Below are 23,231 nucleotides of genomic sequence, written 5' to 3' on the forward strand. Positions count from 1 at the left end.
CTTGTCATCTATGACCCCAACCAGAATGTCACTTCTATGAGGGCTAGGACTTTTGTCTGTTCTTGCAGTGGCCACAGAACTCAGAAAAGTGGCTGTGCCAGAACACATCATGATGGGTTAATAGCATCCCCCACGTGCGTGTCTGCCTGGAACCTCAGAATGGGACCTTGTTTGGAAATGAGGCTCTTTGCAAATATAAGTTAAGAACTGAGATCATTTAGGATTGGTCACTTAGGGTGGACCCAAAATCAATGAGAGGGTCCTAAGAAGAAAGAAACAACAGACACACACACACACACACACACACACACACACCCCACACACACACCACATACCACACACACACACACACACACACACACACACACACACACACACACATGAAGATGGGCAGAAGGAGAACAGAGTGCTGTAGCTCCAAGTTGGGACTTCCCAGGGCCATCAGAAGATGGAAGGGATGAGGACTCGTCTTCCCCTACAGGCTTTGGGGAGAGCAGAGCCCTGCCCATACCTTGATTGCAGACTTTTGGCCTCCAGAATGTGAGAGAATACATTTTTGTTGATCTAAGCCACCCACTTTGTGGTGATTTGTAATGGCAGCCACAGGAAACTAACACGTCAATGGTGCTGGCAGGTCTGGCTGCCAAGAGGCCTGCTGGGGTCTGGGGTCCTGGAGCATCTAACTCTCAGGCTTGGCCAGGGCCCCGCCTGAGCCACCTTCCTTAGAACATGCTGCACATATGCAGGACAGGTCGACTACTCCTGAGGCTTTGGGAACATGGGGATCCCACAACAGACCAGCCACAGGCCATGAAGAAGGGAGGGGCGCTGACAAGATGTCTCCCAGGCTAGGGGTGGGGCTTCCACCAGAGACTCACAAGGGGAGCAGCAAGCAAGCGGTGAGCTGGGGCTGCGTCCATGTGCTCTGCCCCCATCTGACAGCCCAACTGGGGAGGGTACTGACCCACCCACAGTTCAGAGGGCAAACTGAGGTGAGGAGGTCAAGCCTGGTACTGTGGGGCCAGGACAGCCCCAAGGCTCTGTATTACCAGCCCATCTTTGGGGAAGTTGAGGCCCTGTGTGTGAACAGATGCCCCTCCCTCAGAGGTTCACAACAGGAATCTGCTTTCAGTTTTGAAAGCTTTCCTATCCCCTCTCCACAGAAAGGAGGAGCATTCGAGCAAGCAGAGGCTGATGCCCAATCCTTCCCAGAACTTGAGTCTAATGGCACCTGGGGTTTGGTCCAGAGCTTCTGGGAGCCTCATAGGCCCCTGAGGCCCAGTGGGGTGGGGGCATGGGGTGGTGAGGCCAGGTGGCAGGTGCAGGCTGTACCTCTGCTACGTCTCCGATGGCATAAATGTGGGGGACAGAGGTGGCTTCCTGAGCATCAACCAGAATCTTCTGACTGTTGGGGTTGGTGTTTATTCCAGCATTCTCCAAATTCAGACTTCTGGTTTCTGGAATTCGACCTGAAGGAAATAAAGAGCAAGGCTGAAAGACTTTCAGCAGTTGTGACTGAGACTCCTTGGTTTATTCAGAATACTTCTCAGAATGCCCATTTGGAATCGGTAAAACATGAAGCACAATAGTGTCGAGGGGCTCCTGGCCTCTGTGAGCCTCACACGCGCACACACACACATGCACATACACAGTGCACATATGCACATACCTCACCTTTATTTGCACAAAGAAGCAACGAGAAGATGAAGAAGGACTAGAAGAAACAGAAAGGAAGGAAACAGGGTAGAGAAAGCAGAGATGGAGACAAGACTTCTCTGAATATAGCCTGTGATACAATTTTGGTTTTTTAATCATATACACAGTTTATATATTCAAACAACAAAAAATAAAAAATGGAAGAAAAGTCCCTGTAACTTGTAAACAACTTGAAACCAATGGGCCTAATTGGATAGGCAGTTGATAACCAAGCACAAAGATAATTTGCTCAAGAGACTATGGCAACGCATATTTCCACTGTATGTCCTAAGAGGATTATATTCTAACAATAAATAAACCTGGAAACAGATCTGATGTGCCATTCAAAGTGGTTAAAACCCCATAACGTCAAATTTAAATGTGGAATTTACTCATTCCATTTTCTTTTTTTAAATACCAAGTTCCTATGGCTCTGACCACAGAAAAAGTCTAGAAGCAGCGACAACCCAAGAATGATGCATGCCCCAGCCCTGTACGGTGATCTCAACCCTTCCCTACTGCAGAGGCCAAGCTCCAGGGAGGTAGCCTACTTCAGGCCTGGACACCTTATAGCATGGCACAGTATGAACAAAGGTCACTCTAGCCATGGTTGCAGAGACAACATGACAGGGCCACGCAGCCTCTGAAGGCATTGTGCCCTGAGGGGAAGACATGGAATATACACAACCCAGGTCTCTCCCAGAAGCCGTGGCTCCTGTCATATGCATGCATTTTCCAGTGAGGCTGAGGTGCACATGTGTCTCAGTCTTTGTGGAGCGTGTCTGTGGGCCCCAAGTGAGCTGAAAGCCTCCTGTGTCCCCATATGGCCCTTCCTGGGGTAGGGCACCCTCCCTTCCACTCTCTGTGACCCCAGGGTTCCCCACCCTCCCACAGGGTGCTCTTCCCACAAGTTCATACTAGGGACAGGATGGTGCTTTGTGGTGGATTTATGCTTTTCCATCCTGCCACCAGACTGTGTTTGCATGAGTAGGCTATGGCCTCCTGTCCCCAGAGTCTGGCAGCAGGATGTCCCCCAGAGCAGGCGGCGAGAATGCACAAACTTATGTCCTGCTCAGGGTCTCGGGGCAGGTCCCACCAACCCTCTCTGGCAGCCAGCACAGGTGCTGAGTGAGTGGGGCTAGAGGCCAGGCCTTGGATGCTATAAGCCTCAGCTCCTCTTCTCGTGTGCCTGTGATGACTGCCCAGCGTACATCCCCAGCTTTGAGACCTCTAGAGCTGAGCACGGAGATGGGCAGCAAGGCAGAGCCCAAACCACACATCATCCCTGTCCTCAAGTGCAGTCATTTTGGCTAATCCTAACGAGCAAGTCTTGGGTGCAAAGGCCAGTGGGGCAGGGGACGGCGGCACAGCAGCCTCCCTGCCAGCCTTCATATGCTTACAGCCCTGGGCCTTGTCACAGCCAAGCTGCCTGCAGAGCCCCCTTTCTCCCCTAACTCAGACAAGGTGGCCTTGCTAAGCCAGGAGGTAGCAAATGCAGCTCTTCCCGCCAGGCTCTAGGAGGACAGCGGCATCCCCCTGGAGCTCCCTGAGGCTCAGCGTGTCTCCCGAAGGCAATGATAAACAGTTTCAGAGGTACAATTCCCACCGCTTGTGGTGGCTCAGACACACGAGAGGTCGGGTAGTGGGTGGTGCCAATCTGAACATCTGGAAGACCAAGTTCTGTGAAAGGGAAACCTTAAGTCTCCAGCTGCTCTCCCAGAGTGGGAAGTCAAAACACACAAACTCAACTAAGCCGTGCTTCTCAAGTTCATGGGGAGCCGGCTCCAGCTTCTTCATTCTGCTTGGCCACAGGAATCAGGTGCTAGGCGGGCTGATACCCATTACCCAGCATACCAGACACAGGCGACATGACGCAAGGCCCTAGAGGTCCCTGATGGCATCCATACCGGCACTAGTCATGTGAATGGAGACCGGTGAGCATGTAGAGTGCAACATGCCATGCTGGCCAGTGTCCTGTCCTGCATAAGGCAGCGTGGGGGCCCAGGCCTGACTCCCGAGTAGGGGATCCAGCTGGCATCTGGGAGCTCTTGTGCATCTAGGACTGGAATGTGCTGTGCCTCAGTGAGGAAGGAGTTGGGCCCAGTGGGGAGGCCTGGTGGGGGTCTGCTGGATGGGCTGAGGGGCTCTGCAGGTAGGGGACTCATAGCTCAGCTCTCAGGCTCCTCCCCAGACCTTCAGTTGTGGGGAACAGGGCATACAGCAGCTCACCAGGCCCATGACCTCTAGGTGATGGCTCCAGGCTGAGGCTGGAGCATGTGAGGGCAAAGCTGGCTGCCTGCAGACCACCCTGCTCTAAGGCTAGCCATGCTGCACTCCTGCCTGGCCGGTCATGGGAGGTCAGGAATGTTTCCTCCTGTGCCTTATGGTAACCATGGTAACCACACACCTCCCAGATGCCAGCCTAATCACATCCAAGATCTCAAGAATATAAAGATAAATTTAAAAGGAGTAACAAGAGTGGAGTAGACAGAAGGAATATGCCCAACTTGTGGGAGGCACTCCACTGATGCTTCTGGGAATGAACAGTGAAGGAAGAGAGTGGTTGCACCAAACAGAAATGGCCCTAAAAGGGCAGCCGTTGGCACATTGGGTTTTGGAAGCTGTGCTGACTGGGCCTGTGTGGGGTGAGACCTGGGGTTGGCAGGGGGCCCAGCTCCACCCAGGCACCCCATTCTGTGGGCCATGCCCCTGAGCTATGTGGTAGGCCCTGTCAGCCTCATGGGGCCACAGCCAGGACATGGGCCTCACTGAGCAAACAATGTGGACAAGGGTCATGGAGGAGGGAGGGACATCCCACATGACCCTCTGAAGTTCTGTTCCCTTGTGCTCAGAGCCATCATGTCTCCCCAAAGGGGGTAGGGGCCCAGTCAGATGGTGTGCGGACCCCACATAGCTCAGGCCTGGAGCCCTCAAGGAAGTCAGAGGTGCTGGGGTAGGGACCCAGTGGCCAGCCATGCAAGCAGGGCAGCACTGGCCCCATGGACAATGCCCAGTCCAGGTCAGACTTAAATGACCAGAAGCCAGACTCAGGCACCGTGCAAAGTCTTCTCCCTGACCATTTCCCTCTTAGGCAAAAATAAAGGTAGCACTCCTCAGGTGATCTGGGGAGAGAAGGGAGCCCCCACGGCATCCCCCCATCTGTATCACCCTGTGTGTCATGCATGGTGCTTTCCCCCCCCCCGCCCCCAGGAGGCCATGCGTTCTATGACCAATGGGATCCCTTGCTCCCTGGGGCCTCAGCTCTTTGGCACCTGGCTCGGGTTTGCCGAGCACTGCTGAGTGGCTCCCCTGGATTGACTCCCACATCTCTGCTCCCTGGACACCACTGGGATAGAGACGGCGGTCTGTCCAAACGTTGGTTTAGTTCCTTGGGACAGGTCCTTAGAGGAAGGCTGACCAGCCAGGTGGGGCCTCCTCGGAGCAGGGCAGGGAGCTGTGCCTGGACAGATGGCTCCTTCTTGGGCTTGCTCCTTCACTCCCACTGCTGTTTTAACTTTCGCTTCTTTGATTACCAGTACATTTGCCAGTAAAGTTAAGTACTTTTGGCCACGTATTTACTAGCTGTATTTCCTTTTATGAACTGCCAGTTCCTTGCCTTTTTTCCATTCATTTATACATAGCTCCATAACTTCATTGCCTTGTAAGAGCTTCTCATGTGATACACGAATGCCACTGCATCATATTTACCACAATCAGGGCATTAAGATTCCAGATGCAAACATGTTCTCATTTCCTCCTCAGAGGCAATGTGCGAATAAATATGTGGATGGGCCCTTGAAGCTGCCTCCTTCACCAGGCCCAGCTTTGCCCACTGGCTTGAGTCCCTCTAGGGTACCACGTGAGCCCTGGTGTCACCAAGGTAAGATAGTGCCTCCCTCCCTGTGCCCAGCATCCAGGGCACCCCAGGGTGCTGAAGTGGTGGAAGAAGCTGCATTCAGCCTGAGAGCTCTTAGTGCAGCTGGACCAGGCCAGCCCTCCCCTCATTGCACTGGAGTCCCACCAGCTGCTGCTGCTGGCCCGGGGGAGGCAGCTAGGCCACGATGCTCACCCAGCCAGCTGGAGAAGGCCGGAGAAGGCTGAAGGTCGAAAACCCCCCAGACGGCGCCTGTTGGTCATTACTACCTGCTCAGCTGGGCACAGGGATGCAGACAACCGGACACATGCGGTTTCATGCGTGTCTTTCACCCCGTTATGGGAAAACGGGCATTCCCTCCAATTTCACGCCTGCCTGGAGCACACGTTCCGACGAGTGAAGGGCAATCCGTGTAATGAGGTAAGATTTAAGTGGCAGCAGGAGTATGACAGCGCAAATGAGGGGCTCTGATCAGACAGGCGCAGCCAGCGTGTAAAGGAAGCAGCCTGAAGCTCAGTGCCAAGAGGATGGGGGACCAGCGGCTTCACACGGGCTCATGGAGAACCAACCCTCCTGGGGGGCACATACGTGGCCCCCACAGTCAGCCACCCCCATGGGCTGGGCCTGCGCAGCACCCTGGACCAGACACAGAATGCGGAACTCACACCTTTGGCACCTCTAGTCAGATCCCTTGAAACCTACCTTTTAAAAATTTATTATGTCTCTTGTCATCTTTGAGATTTTAGGGAAAAGGATAATGATGGCAAAGAGCTCCTTTTATTTTCTGGAATAGCCCTTTTTACATGAGCCCCAGAACCCTAGCCACAACCTAAAGCACCCCAAGGGCAGGGCAGAGCATCGATCCTGCTGGTCTGGGGCCCAGGCAGGGCTCAATGTTTGCTGAATGAAATTAGTGAGCCTTTGTACGACCTGAGGACCTTATCATGACTTGAGGCTAGTGGCTCACTATGACCACTGAGCACCTGCCACTCCCCCCTGGCCATCCTGATGACACCTGTCATCAACCCCCCTACGTGTAGGTTTTTCCTTTTCAAGCTTGCATGCAGCACTGACAGCATATAAAATAAGCTCACATGGGCCCCTAAACCAGTCAGCCCTAGAACTTGGTGGAGCGTCCAGCTCAGGTTCAGCTGCAGCCTGGTCCACTGGAACCCCCAGGAAGGAACATGTTCCCTGGCAGGTGGTAACTATTGCTGTAACAATTACAAATGTCAATATAACCTTCCTGCTGGTTGTTCCCAGTAGCACTTAGATTTAGATAGTGCACATTAATGCATATAAACGAGGTTCACTTATGTTTAGAAACATTTTCACCAGGGCTTTCTTTTCTTTTTTCTTTTTTTAAAGAAATTGGTTTCCACCAAGTTCTAACCATAAATATTGAATTTGACTTGGTAAAAAGACTCTGCTGGATGACCATGAGCATGAAGGTAGGCCAGCCTGGGTCTGATGGCTGTGGAAGTTGGGGTGACCCTGGACGCACGGAGGCGTCAGCTCACAAGCCTGGCATAGCTCTTGGCCCCTGGCTTGTGCAGGGCATCCCACACAGAGGGCAGGGGGACAGTCTGTGAGCCAGAGCGGAGATAAATGACAGTCACTGACCATATGGTGCACCGTCTGGGGCCACATGGTGTGGTGGGGAAGCCTGTGGCCTCAGGCCCAGGAAGAGCTCCATGACTGTCTTCTCCTCCAAGAAAACAAACAACATACACAAGCAGATTGGGTTCTCTCTTCATGTTGCTAATTAAACTTGACGTTTACACTAAAATAAAAAGGTGTTAGAGTATCAGAGGCTCACAAGCAGAGCAATGCTTCCCTTAAGGCCTTGAGAGCAGAGAAGGGTGGGCTCATCACAGGTAGTTAGGCCCATCACAGACAGGCCACTACGGAGTACCCACTGGGAAGAACATGGCCACATGCAGTTTCCTACAGCCACAGCAGGATGCAGGTCACCCCCAAAGAACAGGCCTGCTGGCCTTGGATTGGGCTTCTCTCAACAAGGTTGCACCTGTGTTCAGCCTGCCAGCCCCTCTCCAACATCCAAGTGCCAGCCATGGAGAGCCTGGGCCCCACTCACAGCTTTCAGGAGGCACTGGGGCCTGGACTGTCCCATCCATCTTGCTGGACTCAGAGCACTCCCACCCATGAATTCCTAGAGTCTGCGGGAGAGGGGTGGGGGCACTTGCTTCTGTTTTGCCTCCAGCTCCCAGTGCTGCCCCTCAGCCCTAAGGGGTGGGGGTGGGGGTGGGGTGGATAGCCCAGAGGACTTGAATGGGGCATATCTGTGGCACGAGAGAGCCATCGGCTGAGGTTGAACGTGACTAACTAAGCAAATGACCTCATGTAAACCAGAGCAAGCAGTTCCCAGAGTAGAGAGGGGAGCCCCAGGCTGCAGCCCCTCCTGGGCAAATGCATTCCACTCCCTGGACACTACAGGCCCCCAGTGTTGTCTCCACAGACGCCACCACCTCCCTGGCCGTGGTCTATGTGCACATTCTGTTCAGGTGGACTGTACATGAAGTGGGGTCCTCAGTATGGTGGTTGGATTAGAAGTGGGAAAGCCAGGCCCGCAGTGCCTGCTGGCTCCCTTTATGCCATGTTAGAGGCTCAGAAGTCATCCTTAGGCTTTACACACAGGTGGACGACACCAGCTCTCCTGCTAAGACAAAGTCCGAAGAAGAAGAAATGGCTGATTCCTAACAGATCAACTGGGCTCCTGAGGCAGGGCCAGGACAGCCCTTCCTGGCACTCCGGACAGTGGGAACACCAGCTGTCTGGGCTTTCTGATCACGCGCAGGACTGCTGTGCCAGAGTCTCTACCTTTCCCTCAAGGGAAGGATAGAAAGCCTTCTGAGATGCTGAGGGGTACGCAACAGCTTTACTCCAGAGCTTCACTCCAGAGGCCCTCTGCCCATCCTCTGAAGCAAAGTCTAAGCTAAGCTAAGGATGAGCTCCAGCTCAGAGGTGTTTACACACCCAGGTGTCCACTCGGATGCCCTGTCCTGCTCCTGCTCCCCCAGACAGCTGAGGATTCAGGCCACAACTGGTTAACTGCACAGGGTGAATTCGAGCCCGCGGCGCAGTGCAGGCTGACTGTCTTCACTCAGCACCGTAATCGGCACATCTGCAGACAGGAAATCCTCCTTGCTGCGAGTTCCCAGTCTATTATCTGAGACACCTGGTGTGGGTGGGTGATTCAGAGACAAACAATGAGCTGGCCCCCTGCACAGCAATTAACTGCTTTAACTGCTAATGTATTTAATCCACCACGTGGAGATCAAGGCTGGGCCGAGGAAGAGGCTTGGAGTCCTCTTTGGCTTGTAGACTGCAGGGCCCACTTCTCCATCCCTATGGATGCTGTCCTCACCGGCCGCGACCAAGGCACCAGGCACAAGGGCAGCTCAACGCAACGGAAGCTCGTCCCAGCCCTCAGTGTGTCCACAGGGCACGAGGGGCATCCTTCTTTCCTGCTTTTACCCAGCTTGTGTGCACACAGCGCTCTCTGCTGAGGCAGAACTATGGTCCAGGAGCCATTTGTGGTACCAGCCCTTCAGCCCCCAGGGTGTTTTATTTTAACGTCCTGGATTGGATCATCTTTTATTGTAAGCAGAAATAATGCTTGGATAAAGGCTTATGGGGTAAACCAGCAGAAAACATTCCCAGTTGTTAAACTGGGAAGTGGCTCCTGATTGTTTACAAAACCTGGCCCGGGAGTGAGCAGCAAAGTCAGCACATGCCCGTACAGCCCCAGAAGGCGTGCCAGAAACCGCCGCCACCACAGCGCCGCTTCGGGAAGCAAGGTCAAAGGCCAAGGACTGTGAAAAGCTTCCACCCCCAGCATCAATCACGTTGGGCAGACTGTCTGGGGGATGCTCTTTTTGAAAATACAAAAAATAAAATGGACTCCTGGAGGGGGAGAGTAGGTTTGCGTGCCAGGGGCCCTGCTTGTTGCCCACCAGGGACCCTCCAAGCTTGGAGGAACTTGCAGCCTTCTGAGGGCATGGCCCCTTGCCCTCTGAGCTGCTGCCGTCAGTGTGGGCTTTGCTGATGGCATATGGGCACAGGCCTTTGCCTCTGTCCAAAGGTGAGAGAAGGGACATATTTTTTTTGGGGGGGGGAGGCCCAAAGCATTATCAGGGGAAAAACTTGCCACCTCACCTTTTAGAATGGAGTTTAAGATAAATGTCAATTTAGGGGCACCTGGCTGGCTCAGTTGGTTAAGCGCCCAACTCTTGGTATCTGCTCAGGTCATGATCTCACAGTTCTAGGAGATTGAGCCCTGCGTCAGGCTCCATGCTGACAGCACAAAGCCTGCATGGGATTCTCTTTCTCTCTCTCTCAAAATAAGTAAATAAACTTAAAAAAAAGATAAATATCAATTTACACTTCTGGATCTGAATAGTTATATAACCTTTCACAGTGTTCAACAAAATAAACCTAAGTGGGTTTTACTTAGTAAAAGTAAATTTAGTTTTATGATTTGAACAAGAATATTTCCTGTGGCCATTTGCTAAATTTTGGACAAGAGGCACTAAATTTACTACAAGGCATTTTCTTGCTCCTTAAATCTGCTCGTGTTGACCACACACAAGCGAAGGGTTCTGACTCCTCCAGAGTTTATCTTATTGTCTGATTCCAAGTGTTCTGAGAACTCAGAAAACCAGAGAGGCTTCTCAGATGTACATCGCTGTGTGGTGCAGCCCTGTTCTTCCCGGCGGCTCACTGCAGGGGATGTGGGAACCAGGCCGACCATGTCTTGACAAACGCTGATGGGACAGCCCCTCGGAGTCCTCAGTAAACATTCGATTAACTGACATGGAAGCAGATGATGAGACAGATAGCTACTCAGGTTCTGAGCTCATAGCGGAGGGAGAGCTGACCAGGCCCAGTGCAGAGAGACCCTGAGAACTAAAGACCTCGAGAAAGGAAGACCTCAATTGTTTTTTTCACATGCAAGTTGACAGAAGGCTTAGGACAACGAGATTCCAACCCTAGAAGACAGGTATCAGGTGGGCACGATGTCCAAGCAGGTGTACTGCACCCAGTCCCACACGCCCTCACTAACGAGAACCTGTCAGCCCTCAGCGACCACAGCCCACTCACAGCACCACCGTGCCCCAGTCACAAGCAGGCTCATGGTGGGCACAATGGCTGAGCTCTCTGTTCTTCCTGCCTGGCTCCCGGCCAGGGTGCCTGTCCTCAAAGTGCACGTCCCTCCCTCAGACTAGCCCAGGCCCAGGCCCTGGGCCCGTATCAACCCCGCTGCATCCCTACTCTCCATCCTGCCCCTCAGGGGTGGCTTTGGGATGCAGGAGGATTCAACCTGGGAAGAAGTATGTCTGGCCATGTCACCAATGGTCTAATTTTGCCCAGCCATGCTTGCTCAGCCTTTACCCCCACAAAAAGCTGGACCCATGCCTCTCAGAGAATAGGAGAATGAGAATATAACCACTTGTGGGTGAGGTGGCAGCCAGCCCATGCAAGGCGGAGAAAGGCCCAAGGCCTCTGCCCTATCACTGATGCCATCTTTGGAAATCTGCAAAGTATGACATCCACAAAGACCAGTAAGACCCCTACTCCTGAGGAGCTCAAAGCAACCCACAGGGAGGTAATGCAAGCAATCCCACGGGCTATTATCATGGCCCAAGAGGTGGGCTGCAATGACTGGCCCACCTGAGAGCCAGCAGAACGAGGGGAGCCCTGGAGGCAGCAGGAAGGGGAGGTGGCGCTGCTGGTCTCCATGTACGGCTCACTTCTGTATGTGCACATGTGGCTCAGTGCACCCTTACCTATGGCCCACAGGACAGTGCTGAAGGTGCCCATGTTCTCCTTGCCAGAGGTGAGGTCCTCCCAGGTGACCTGGAGCTGGCCGTCTGGAAGTTTCTGCACTCTTGACGGGGTACAGTGCTTCAGGAACCTGGTGCCTTGAGAGGCCATGTACGCTGTGACCAAGGAAGACATTTGCTGCAAAGCACAAGAAAACATGCTGTGAGGACCAGGTAGCAGTGAGAATGTCCACTACTGAGGACTGTAGGAAGAAAGGACTTGGTCTCCTGCCTGCTTGAAAAGGCCCTAGAAGAGCCCAATAAAGGTTCTTCCAAAGGAGAAGGTGCAGTGCCCCTCCTCACACAGAGGAACTGAGGAACTGAGGGCTGAGCCGGGAGCGCATCTGATGCTCCCTGGTTCCAAATCCAAGGGCCTGAGGCCCTTTGGTTAGGATGCACTTGACCTTTAGACTCCTTTCTAGATGCTAAGTCTTTACTAAAAGCAATGACAGAGAAGCACCCCCTTCTCCTGGGGGGCTCTGGCCTGCCTAAACCAGATCGCACTTGGCTCTAGACTCGCCACCCCTCTGCCCCTGCCAAATGCTGTCACCTCCTCTACCATTGGGGGAACTGGGACACTAGGTGGGCACCTCTACTCCCCACTAAGAGGTACAAGGTAGCAGGTATGGTGGGGCCATGGGGCTGGCTGGGGTGTCTGCAGAGAGGGCTCCCTCCTCCCAGCCTAGAAGGCTCTGCACCGACTGGCTGCAGATGGGGGCCTGGTTCCTGGTGCCACTGTGGGGGCTTGTGCAGGCCAGAGCTCCAGTCAGACACAGCTTTTTCTTTTAGGAAAAATTAAAGCCACTGTTTAAATCCTCTGGTGTCTGTTCATTTAGAGACACACACGATGAAGAGGCCTGCCTGTTCAGGATTGTCACACCAGTCACAAGGAGTGTAGGCTGTTGATCCCTCTGGATGCCTGACAAGCCTGAAGTCTCTGTCACAGTCTGAGGGAGAACTACTGAGTCAAATTGAGCCACATGGCAAGACCACTGGCCCTAGGCCTGCTACCAGGCCTTCACATCCTTCTCTGAGGCAGAGCAGGGCCTGGGTCACCTGGCCTCACCACTGTGTCCCAGGGCATCCCTTCTCATCATTCTCCAGCTTCTGCCCAGGCTCAGTGCTAAGGCCAGTCCTTTGAGTGGTCCTCATCCCTACATGCCCCTTGTCCGCATCTGCATCCTGCAGTGCGGCCTCCTGTGGCTCCTGTTTGCTGCCCGGCACACTCTACCCATAGCCCGAGACACAGAGACCTTCCCTGGATGCTACAGCCCTGTTGCAGGTGCTCAGTGCAGAGGCACTGAGTGAAGTAAAATAGAGTGGCTGGCACAGGACAGAGGGACAGGTCTCTGTGTCTGCTGGGGGGGTGGGGCTGGAGACTGGACACGGCAGGCTCACTGCTTCCCTCTGTGGGAACTCGCCAGCCCCGAGAGCCCAGAGTGCAGATGGACGGGGGTCTGTCTTCTTCTCAGGGACATGGGGGAAGGACATATGACATCTTGGCAGTGATAGCCCCAGACTTGGGTTTTAATGGATGACTTTCCCTTGAAGAGTTTTTAGTTAAACACACACACACACACCAAACCATGTGCTTCTAACACGGATGCATCTGTAGTCAGTGCTGGTATCTGCGTCTCGCCATTAGCAAGGGTGTCTATGCCCCAGATCTGGATCAGGACAACCTGCACTCTTTAGACCCCGCAGGGTGGCCCTCTGAGCTCCTGTCTGGCAGCTCAGGAGTGGCCGACTGACAGGAAGACTGCGTGTGGTGTTGGCCCTGCACAGTGGACAGGACATCAAACTGGTAGGCCCTGAAAGACTGTGTGGATGCTCCAAGTGCTCGGGGTGGACCACTGGCCAGGAAAACCACCAAACGCTCATCCTGATTCATGAGTTACATTTTTTTAGTCTATGGTGGGTGACTGGGAATGCTGCCAGGAGCTTTCATCTCCTGAGGTGGTCACCCAGGACCTCACCAGTCTAGCAACTGCTTCCCCACCTAGTATTGACCCTGGGGAGGCAGCACCGCATTTAGACACCAGAAGGGCTCGGCAAGGGAGACAGAGGACAGTGCTTCAGCCAACACTCGCCTTCTCATTAATGGAGAGATGGGAAGGGGTGACTCAACCTCGCAGTCTGTGAGGCTGGCCCGGGGTGCCCTTAGGTCCAGTGGGAGGCTGCAACATGTTCCATGTGCCTGTTCCATGTGCCTGTTCCATGTTCCTTTCCACACTTGGGTGGGTGTTTTATATTTCAGGGACAATCTCCTTATTCAACTCAAGGGCCAGTTTCTAAAGACTGAGACCTCATTCCCAGCCCATACCTGCACATGTCTGGGCTGGGGCAGCTGGCCGAGGATATGCAGTCCCCTGGGGAGAGCACAAGGTGGGAGTGGGGGCACACAGAGCCATACCTGGTCAAAGCCCCGGAGGGGGATGCTTCTCATCATGACAGTGGTGTCCAGTCCGAGCCCAGTGAGGAAGCCAGCACACTCTAGGGCCACATCTGCCAGAGGCTGAGGAATGCTAATGGATCATGACATCAGGAGCCAAGTGGAGAGACCCCAGTGCCATGGCCAGCCACCCACTCCCCCACCAATCCCCAGTCAGCCTGAAGGAGCCACAAAGACCCCCTCCCATACCCCCATCCCACAAATGCACACCCAAGGTGAGGTGGGGCCTCTGGAGGTGCAGTGACAGCACTGTGGGCACCCTCCAGCACCCAGTGCCCTGGCAGCTTCTGCCTCCATGGGGCATTTGTGCAGGCTCCCTGGAGTTTAATCTCAGCCTTTAGGGACAGGCTCCCCCTCCAAGGGGTCTGAGTAGCGACAGCAAGGAAGAGTTTCCTACATGAAAGACACGAAACAGCCGCTTTCGACCCGTATTCCCAGCTAGCAGCCCCAGCTTTCATCTTCCATCAGATAGCCCCTCTCCTGACCTCAGATCCTCCCATGGCTCCTCTCTTGACCCTCTCTGGTTTTACTGCTCCCTCTGAAGGAACGGGCCTGGCTGGGGCTTCTCTCAAGGGAGCACCACCTGCCTCACGGCTGTGTCCAGCTGCCCCGACTGGCTCAGCCGTCTCAGTGTGTGGCTCAGGAAATGTCTCCAGGAAGCCCTAGCCTCAAAGGTCAGGCTCAAATTGTCCCCTGAGTACAGGTAATCTGCCCTGAGTGGCCCTATAAGAGCCGGGATCCAGGCGGCAGAGTGTAGGCTTTGGCGTAAGGGAGAGCAGTGCGGGAGGGGCCGTAGGGAGTGTGAGCATAGCCGGTTGTCACCTGCACACCAGCAAAGGATACAGCTGGCTCCGACCACCAACCTGTTAGAGGAACGGACACACAGAGAAAGAATGGTGAGTCCCGCACATGGCCCACCATGACACATGAGCAGCTGTCTGAGTGGGGCGCCCGCAGTGGGGATGGGGCCCTCAGCTTTCGTGCAAGGGGCCTGGTCAGCTGATGTGTCACTGCTGATGAGTCAGCTGAGGCTAACTGTTCAAACAGGTTGTCCCAAGGTACAAAACCCACTTCCCAGAGGCTCCGACTGTGAAATAAAGGACAAACACTATGTCACTAAATCGGGAAATTGCCTGGTGGTGAAGGATGTGAGTGGTCAGTGACAAAACAGCACATCCTGTGCAAGGTCCTGGGAGTGGGATCAATACAGAGTCTGTGGACATGGTAAGAAAAATCTCATTAGAAGTGGAATGGTTTTCCTTCTGTCCTAATGTAAATTCTGCCATGGGGTCCCTCTGGACCTCCTGTGGCCAGGATGGAAATGGAGATGCTTTGCAGGACAGGGAGGACACCAGACAGTGGGGAAGCTTCTGGGAAAGCATCAGTTATAGTCAGAACATTCTTGGACCATGGAAGGCCAGGCTGGAAAGGTCCACACATGCCTGCCCAGTGCCACCACACATAGGCCAGGGCCAGGAGAGCCAGCTCCCCTGAGCAAGGATGAGGGCACCTGAAGGCAGAGGGGGACACAGGGACTGAGCAGAGTCATTTAAAATATTTGCCCTAATAGGAGCATCTAGGTGGCTTAGTTGGTTGAATATCTGATACTTGATTTTGGCTCAGGTCATGATCATGCAGTTTCACGGTTTCGAGCCCCATGTTGGGCTCTGCACTGATGTTGCAGAGCCTGCTTGGGATTTTCTCTCTCTTTCCCCCCCCCACCCCGACTCCCAGCTCACACTCTCTCAGTCTCTCTCTCATAATAAGCTTAAAAAAAATTATTAAAAAATAAAATAAAATATTTGCCCTAGTAGAATAAATCCTCTCCTGTTATTCAGCTCCACTCTGCATGCATGAACACACATGCACACAAGCACACATCCACACATGTGCACAGAACCTAACACAGAATGAATATTCCCAGCCCGGGTGGTAACATGTGGGTGGGCTTGTCAGATCACCCCTTCAGCCTTTGAACAAGAGGAGGTGATGTAAGGATGGATAAGCCCAATGTCAGCGCTAATCCCAGCAAGTACTAATGATATAATTCCATTTCAAAAAGCAGCGTATCCCATGGAATATTGTTGAAGGTGCCCTGCGGGGAACAATCGGCACACGGCTTCCTCTCAGGAGCTGGGGATAGAACTGTGCTGGATTCATATTTGAAGTGAGTGAACAGAGCTCCGTATGTGAAAAAGTTGAGAGGGACATGGCCCCGCGGCTGGCCAGAAGCACGGAGATGCATTCAGAGCCCCATCCGAGCCTGCCAATGTTTAAGAAATAGACATGTTGGAGTGCACGTGTGTCCACGTGTGTACATAGCCACGTATATGTGTAATACGTATGTCTCTGTATAGGTACATTTTCAAAATTATGTAACCTAACTTCTTTTGTGCTCGATATATGCAGTGAAAGGTATAAGCCTTTCTTTAAGATAGGAAATTACAAGTTACTTAAAATACAAGCAGAATTTAACTGCTTTGAACATCCTGCCTTAAATGCAAGAATGAAGTTGGGTAAAAGCATCAATGCCAAACATGCAGTGAACTTTGCTCCCTGCTTCTGGTGGTGGCGATGGCGCAGGCCAACCGCCTCCCAGCCAGGCAGGCCATGCAGGCACTAGGGGAGGCCCTCCATTGGACAGCGGGGCTGTCCCTGCCTGTCTTGGAGCCTTCTTGCCTCTGTAAAGTGGACCCTCCAGCGGGAGACAGCTGGCTGCCGGGTGCAGCGTACAGGACAACCCCAGGCCCTCTTATCACATTGCCAAGGACACGGCAGTGTAGTCTCCTGATTCTGGCAAAAAACTGTTTTGTTTCTGCAGCCTCCGGGTAACTCCCCAACCTCCTGCACTATATGGATGGGGAGCTGGATGGGGAGGTAGGGTGGGCGGTCATGTAGGTGTTGAGCAGCCAGCTCTTCCCATGGAGCCACCTCAATGCTCTGGGTCTCCTACTCCCACCTCAAAGTCACGGTGCCCACCCCTCAGGCCACCAGCTTTGAATTGCCGATGAAGGACACATCTGGAAGACAGCAGGCACCAGCTCAGCCATTCCTAAGTGGGTGTCCTTAACTGCATGTGTATAGTTGAAATCTCATAAACAAGCAAGCATCCTGCTCTCTTGAAGGTAATTTTGGGTCTCTTCTTGTCTTTGTGAGTATTGGTTTTCACTCCATCCCTGTGCCCAATTTATCAAATAATCATTATTCTTTGCAGAAAGCAGGATCCAAGAACTCTCTTCAAATGAGCTAAAGTAGGAAAATGCCAGAGCAAAAACAGACAGACACCGGAGCCTCCAGGTCACGAGGGGTGGGGGGGCTGCCAGAAGACAGGGGCACTGTTTTGTTTTTATTGGTAGCTTTGAAACTGCAGACAAGTTCCACTGGCTGCTAAGGGACTCTTGGCCAGGAAGGGGGCCTGGGAACCATGAGGTCAGCTGCCAAGGCACGATGACCACTGCTGGCCCTGGCCAGCCACAGGAGGACAGGGGTGCTGCCAGAAGAAGTCAGGACCAGCTTGTTGGATCTGGGGGAAGGGCCCGAGTGAGCCTCTGAGGCCTGGAAACACTCACCTTGTCACTACAGTAAGAGACCCAGACACAAGGGTATCAGTCCACATGGGAAATCACTACCCTGCATCCTGGGAGCCCCTGATTCAATTTTACGTGTGTTCTGGGCAGCTCTGCTCTCTGTGCCCTTCGGTGTGCAAACATTTCATGTGAAGGTATAACTACTGTGGGATTAGCCTAATCACAGGGCAGGCTTTCTTGTTCAAAATCTGAATGGGGGAGGAAGCAGAAACAAAAGCCTTAATTCAGACCCATGAAGCCCCAGCTTAAAGAGCCCTCCACCTGCCTCTCGAGTTTGAAGGCCCCTGATCCGCTCCCCAAAGGGAACACCCACACAAAGTGAGGCCCTCACGGCAGGCACCTGGCTCCTTGGCGGCCCCACCAGTGCAGGAAATGCCAAACGAGCTGTGAGCTCAGGTGCCCCGGGGAGGCAGCAAGGAGGGTGGGGGGCCCCAAGGCCCCCTCCCCAGTGGGGGCTGGCTCCGGGCTTGCCTGGGATCTGCCAGACCCATCCCACCCCTCAGGGCCTGACACTGGGCCCCCCTCCGCCTAGCCAGAGCCTCTGTGTTCTGGCCTCATAACAGATGCCACCTGGAGGAGTTGTCTTCCTCAGCCCCTAAGCCCAGCATGTCTTAGACATGCCAGGGAGATGGTCAGTGGGGCTTTACAGGCTGGTAGCCAAGTGTCAGGCAGATAGCTGGTCTCCCTTTTGCTGGACACAAGGCTGTCACACCAAATGAACGTGGAGATTAAGCAGGAAATGAGAAAATTCGCAGGAGTGAGTTTTCCTAACCAAATGGCTGTGGTTCTTCACAAGATAAATTTTATATTCTTCCCTTTTGCGCTTAGGGAGAGAGAAAAATGATCACAAAACCTAGTCAGATTCCAGACTTAAAATAAGGGTCACACACAAAAAAAAAAAACACAAAAAAAAAAACCTCTTAGGACCAACTCTGACAGGCAGTGTTAAATCAGCTTGAGTTACAAAAACACTCTGCCTCACAGAGCAGTAGGGTCCGAGGACAGAGAGGGCCAGGCTGTGCAGCTGTGGGAGAGTGGACAGTCCTGGGCTGGCGAGTGGGAACAGCCGGGTCCAGTCTGTGACCTGGAAATAGCAACTCAGTTGTGTGTCAGGCCAACGTGGGAGAAGAGCCGCCCCTAGGTGACTCCAGTCTCATTCAAGTCCTCTTATGTCAGAGAAAGGTGACAGTACTTAAGTCACCCCAAAGCTCCCCGCTCAGAGCCCACCTATGCACAGAGCTGGCCTTGCAGACATGGCGTGAACCCCAGGTGTGAGTGCTGACCAGCTGGGCCAGGGAGCCAAGGGGGTCTGGAGCAGAGTGACCTCAATTCCTCACCTTTAGGCTGCCTGAATAGTCACAGCGTGCACAGGACCTGAGGATCCTGGCCTGGGCAGGCTGGGCAGCTGGGCCCAAGTCCCAGCCAGGATGCCTGGGTCCAAAAGGCCTGAAAGAGGAGGTGACCCTCCAGGTGAGTGAACCAAGGTCACCGGGCTGTATGATCAAAGGCGGAGCCAAGCTGCCTGGGTGCACAAGGATCCAGATACCCCAGTGCCTGCCTCCTTGAAAGCATTGTGGTGAGTTGGCCTCCCTTTCTCCCTTCCACCCTCCCTCCACCTGCCAGAGGGTTGCTGGGCTGGACAGCTGGGGCAGGGAGAGTTGCATGCCATCTCCAAGCTTCCCCATGCAGGGCAGCGCACACCCTGCACCCCCATTTCCTCCACTGGTGGTGGATAGTTTCTTGAAGTGGCCATCATCCCTCTGAGCATTCCTTCCGAAGGGGCTCCTGCTACCTGCGTAGGGGACCCTGTTCTTCTCCCAGAATCCTCCTCACTTCCTGCTCCTCCTCAACCTGCCCTGGATTTACCCAGAAAAATGAAGAAACAAGAACAATGGAAAAGCCAAACAAGCCAGACACAAAGCTGGCATTCGGGTCGCCTAGGCTGAGTGGATGCCTCAGGTGGGGGTGTGGTTCTGAGGGTCTGGGCAGCCAGGGTGCATCTCCCCCCTGGCCTCACAGTCACAGTGTCCTGCTCATGGACTTGGGAGCTCACACTGCATATGCTAGAGTTTTCTACACATGATCTGTTACCTCTGGGGTAATCCAGCTGTGTAGTGAAGGGTGTTTAATTCTTTCCACCAACTGGGCTTGGGCTTCATCATCCCCTCTCTACCATCTATCCAGCCTTAGGTTCCCCAGACCTGGATTCGAGCAAAGGAGGATAGGGGCACTCCTCAAATGTCTGTGAGCCTACAACACCTCTATGGCCACTGGGGTTCATGCCTTGAGGGGGCAAAGACGTGGAGCAACCATAGGACACAGGCCTCACGAAGGGCTACTTGCCACTGTGCCCCACTCCAATACATCCTGAAAGGTCTCAGATGCTGCCTGTGCCCCGTCATGGGGAAGGACGAAGGGAAGAAGGCCCTGTGCATGCTGTAGAACCCATAAGGGACGTGGGGCCGGACGTGCCCACCCAGAGGCCTGTGGGGATGGCACCCGCTGCAGGCGGAGCCCAGGCTCTCTGGGCACCCTCCACCACCGGCTGGGCCTCCCGATGGGACCAAGCAGAAATGCCCAGCCCGGCTGTGGGAGGCACTACAGGGCTGGGGGGCAGCCCTCAGGTCCATATTAATTTCAGCTCCATTTTAAAAGCAAGTTAAAATAAACACAGGGAATATTTATAAGGCAAATAAATCTGGCAGAAACAGCCCCTCCAAGTGTGAGCAGAGGCCTCCCCCTCAGCCCCAGCCCAAGCTGATAAAATACAGAAATGCTACTGTAGACCCTCCGGGCTTATTTTGACTGCAGCAGAGGAATGTAGCATGTAAACACTGACTCCCATATCACACTGTTACAACTTGCATTAACAGCACCGGACAAAAGCCGCATTTTCACAGAAGCATCGTACAGGGATATATCTCCAGCTTAATTTTTAAAAAAAACCATTTCCTCACATAAATCATGCTCAGAACGAAACGGGTGACTGATACATTGCAAACACTTTTTTCTTAAACAATAACATACCTAGATTCCTTCTAAACGAAAGAGCTTTTTTTTAAAAAAAAAAATCTTCTAAATGTTTTTTTTCTGAAGAAAATAAACACAGCACTTTCTTTCCTGACCAAAATATCTGGGGTGGTGTCTTCCCAGTGGAGCAGGCCACTGCCCCGGCACTCGGTCACAGAGGAGGGGCCCACAGCTTGGGCCACCAGGCTGAGCACCGGCGGCACCCACCATGCCTGCGCCTCCCGCCCTCCCCAGCCGAGTGATGGCCTAGGCCAGCCTCTCCACACACCCAGCCTCCATGACCAGTGGCTAGGGAGAGAATCACTAGAAACCGACCCCTTCCTGGGCACTGAAGACACCACTTTTAAAATGTAATGGGAAAAGAGCAAACAAAAGAAAACAACAGAATATGCAGGAACTAATTTGACAAAAGACTGGGATTCAGAAAATGCTGGCCTTTGGTCATGGGCCGAGACAACTGAAGCACATGGCAGCCTCAAACAGGACACAAGTTTCCTTGCAGGGAGCTGGCCTCCCAGGCACTTGCACATTCAAGGCTGAACCACGGGTCCAGCGGACCACTGTGGACAGGCTGGCAAACCAGGTCTACATTCCACCCAGAGGAATCAATGCGAAAGAAAACTAAGAAGATCTGAAGCCAACGCCAGGCACTTGCGCCAGTGATACAGGAAAGTGGGAGCCAGGAGCCAGAGCAGGACCGGGATTCCACTCGGGGATGGAGCTTTCAGCCCGGCTCAAGGGTGAGTGGTCAGCGACACGGGAACCCTAGAAGCCTGTTCTCTACCACTCCACACCACACACCACTCCATTCCACTCCACACCACACCCCTCTACACCTCACACCAGTCCCCTCCACGTACCATTCCACACGCCTCCACTCCACACCACACAACCACTCCATACCATTCCACCTACCACACCACACCATATCCCTCCACTCCATTCCACACCACACCGCTCCACGCCACACACCATTTAAGACCACACCCCTCCACTCCACACCCCTCCACACCACACCCTCTACTCCACACCATACCATTCCACACCACACTCCTCCACTCCACTCCACACCACACCACACCATACCATATCACAGATGAACTGCAAATACCTCAAGGTCGCAAAGGAAAATCTGACCTGTGGAAGGCCTAAAGGAAAATACAGGGGCTCTTTTTCAAAAACAATCTTGGGGGTGGAGCAGGCCTTCCTGAACATGCAATAAATCTAAAAGCCATTAAGTGTAAAAAGAGATCTAAGGTACGAAAAAAAAAAAAAAAAAAAAAGTTAAAAAAAAACCATTTGTACATCACACAAGTTAAGCGACATGACAAGCTGAGAAAATCTGCAGTATAAACGACATGGGATCACAGCCTTAATACGCAAACCAGCTGGAAGATAAGAAACAGATAAGAAAAAAGGAAAACCGGATAGAAAGTGGGCCAAGGACCAAGCTGACAACACACACACACACACACACACACACACACACACACACACACACACACTCTCTCTCTCTCTCTCTCTCTCTCTCTCTCTCACACACACACACACACACACACACACACGCATGCACACACTCTCTCTCTCACACACATTCACAGACACACTCAGTTTTTTTTTAATTTTTTAAAAATGTTTATTTTTGAGAGAGACAGAGACAGAATGAGAGTGGGTAAGGGTCAGAGAGAGAGGGAGACACAGAATCTGAAGCAGGCTCCAGGCTCCCAGCTGTAGCACAGGGCCCAACGCGGGGCTCGAACTCACGAGCTGTGACATCATGACCTGAGCCGAAGTTGGACACTCAACCAACTGAGCCACCCAGGCGCCCCAACACACTCAGTTTTAAATGGCTAATAAATATGTGAAATGATGACTAATAATAGCAAATCCAAATAAAATCAGGCCATGTTTAACCAATTGGCTGATGATAAAAGAAAAGATAACTCAGAAATTTCGGCATAGAGGAAAAAAATGATCAACGTGACAACATGAAAACTACAAACTTCTGTATGAAAAAATACCCCCAAGTAGAAAGACAAACCACAGCTGGGGGAACTGGTAGAAGGTGATGGACAGAGGGATGCAAACCTGCATGAGCTTGACCACAGTCACTGGGAGGGACCACACAGGCCTTGGGCACAAACAAGTGGTGCTCACCCCAAAGGAGCAGGGGGAGAGGTTCCCTTCTGTTTTACAGCTCATGAAAAAGCTGAAGTCCCAGGCAGGGCGAAGGGGGACAGCAGGCAGAAGCGCACCTGTAACCTGGTGAAGCCCACCAGGAGGGAGGGCCTGCTAGCAGCATGGGTGAAGGTGTGAAGGGCACCTACCCCTGCACCTGGGTTCTCTACCTGTAGGAAACACCCCTGACAGGTGTATATAACATGCAAGAAGCATTATGACAGTAATAAGATGCACGTCAAAGGTTTTCACTGCAGCATTTCATGATGATGACAAAAAGAGACTAGGGAGATGCTCATGAGTCATGAAAAGATAAACTACATCACATCCATTCAAGGGAATCAAGCCCCGGCTGCGAACAGAGATGCCTCATGAAGAGTGAAACAGTAACAAGCAGAGCACACCCGTGCCTACACACATACACTTGCACACACACGCCCATTTACCCTCGCACTTTTCCTCGCTTTTCCACCCCGTATGTATGTATGTATGTATGTATGTATGTATGTATGTATGTATGTATATTCTCAAAACCAAGTCCCAAGGCCACCGAGCGCCTGCTGACGACC

General features: G+C 53.0%; 1 protein-coding gene across 8 annotated transcripts in view; it reads right to left on the reverse strand.

Annotated features, from left to right (window-relative positions):
• The window catches only part of TXNRD2 (thioredoxin reductase 2), a 51,365-nt gene that overhangs the window by 7,658 nt on the left and 20,476 nt on the right, over window positions 1-23,231 (reverse strand). For 7 of the 8 annotated variants that reach the window (XM_030292481.1, XM_030292486.1, XM_030292479.1 and 4 more), the window contains exons 9-12: window positions 14,711-14,730; window positions 13,829-13,920; window positions 11,380-11,554; window positions 1,333-1,469 (exon numbers count right to left, since the gene is read on the reverse strand). In XM_030292481.1, coding sequence (XP_030148341.1) covers window positions 1,333-1,469; window positions 11,380-11,554; window positions 13,829-13,920; window positions 14,711-14,730 — 424 coding nt within the window. Of the gene's footprint in view, window positions 1-1,332; window positions 1,470-10,066; window positions 10,401-11,379; window positions 11,555-13,828; window positions 13,921-14,710; window positions 14,731-23,231 lie in introns of those variants that run through there. The other variant, XM_030292487.1, reaches the window with a different exon arrangement.

This window comes from Lynx canadensis, chromosome D3 (genome assembly GCF_007474595.2).
Source record: "Lynx canadensis isolate LIC74 chromosome D3, mLynCan4.pri.v2, whole genome shotgun sequence".
NCBI lineage: Eukaryota > Metazoa > Chordata > Mammalia > Carnivora > Felidae > Lynx > Lynx canadensis.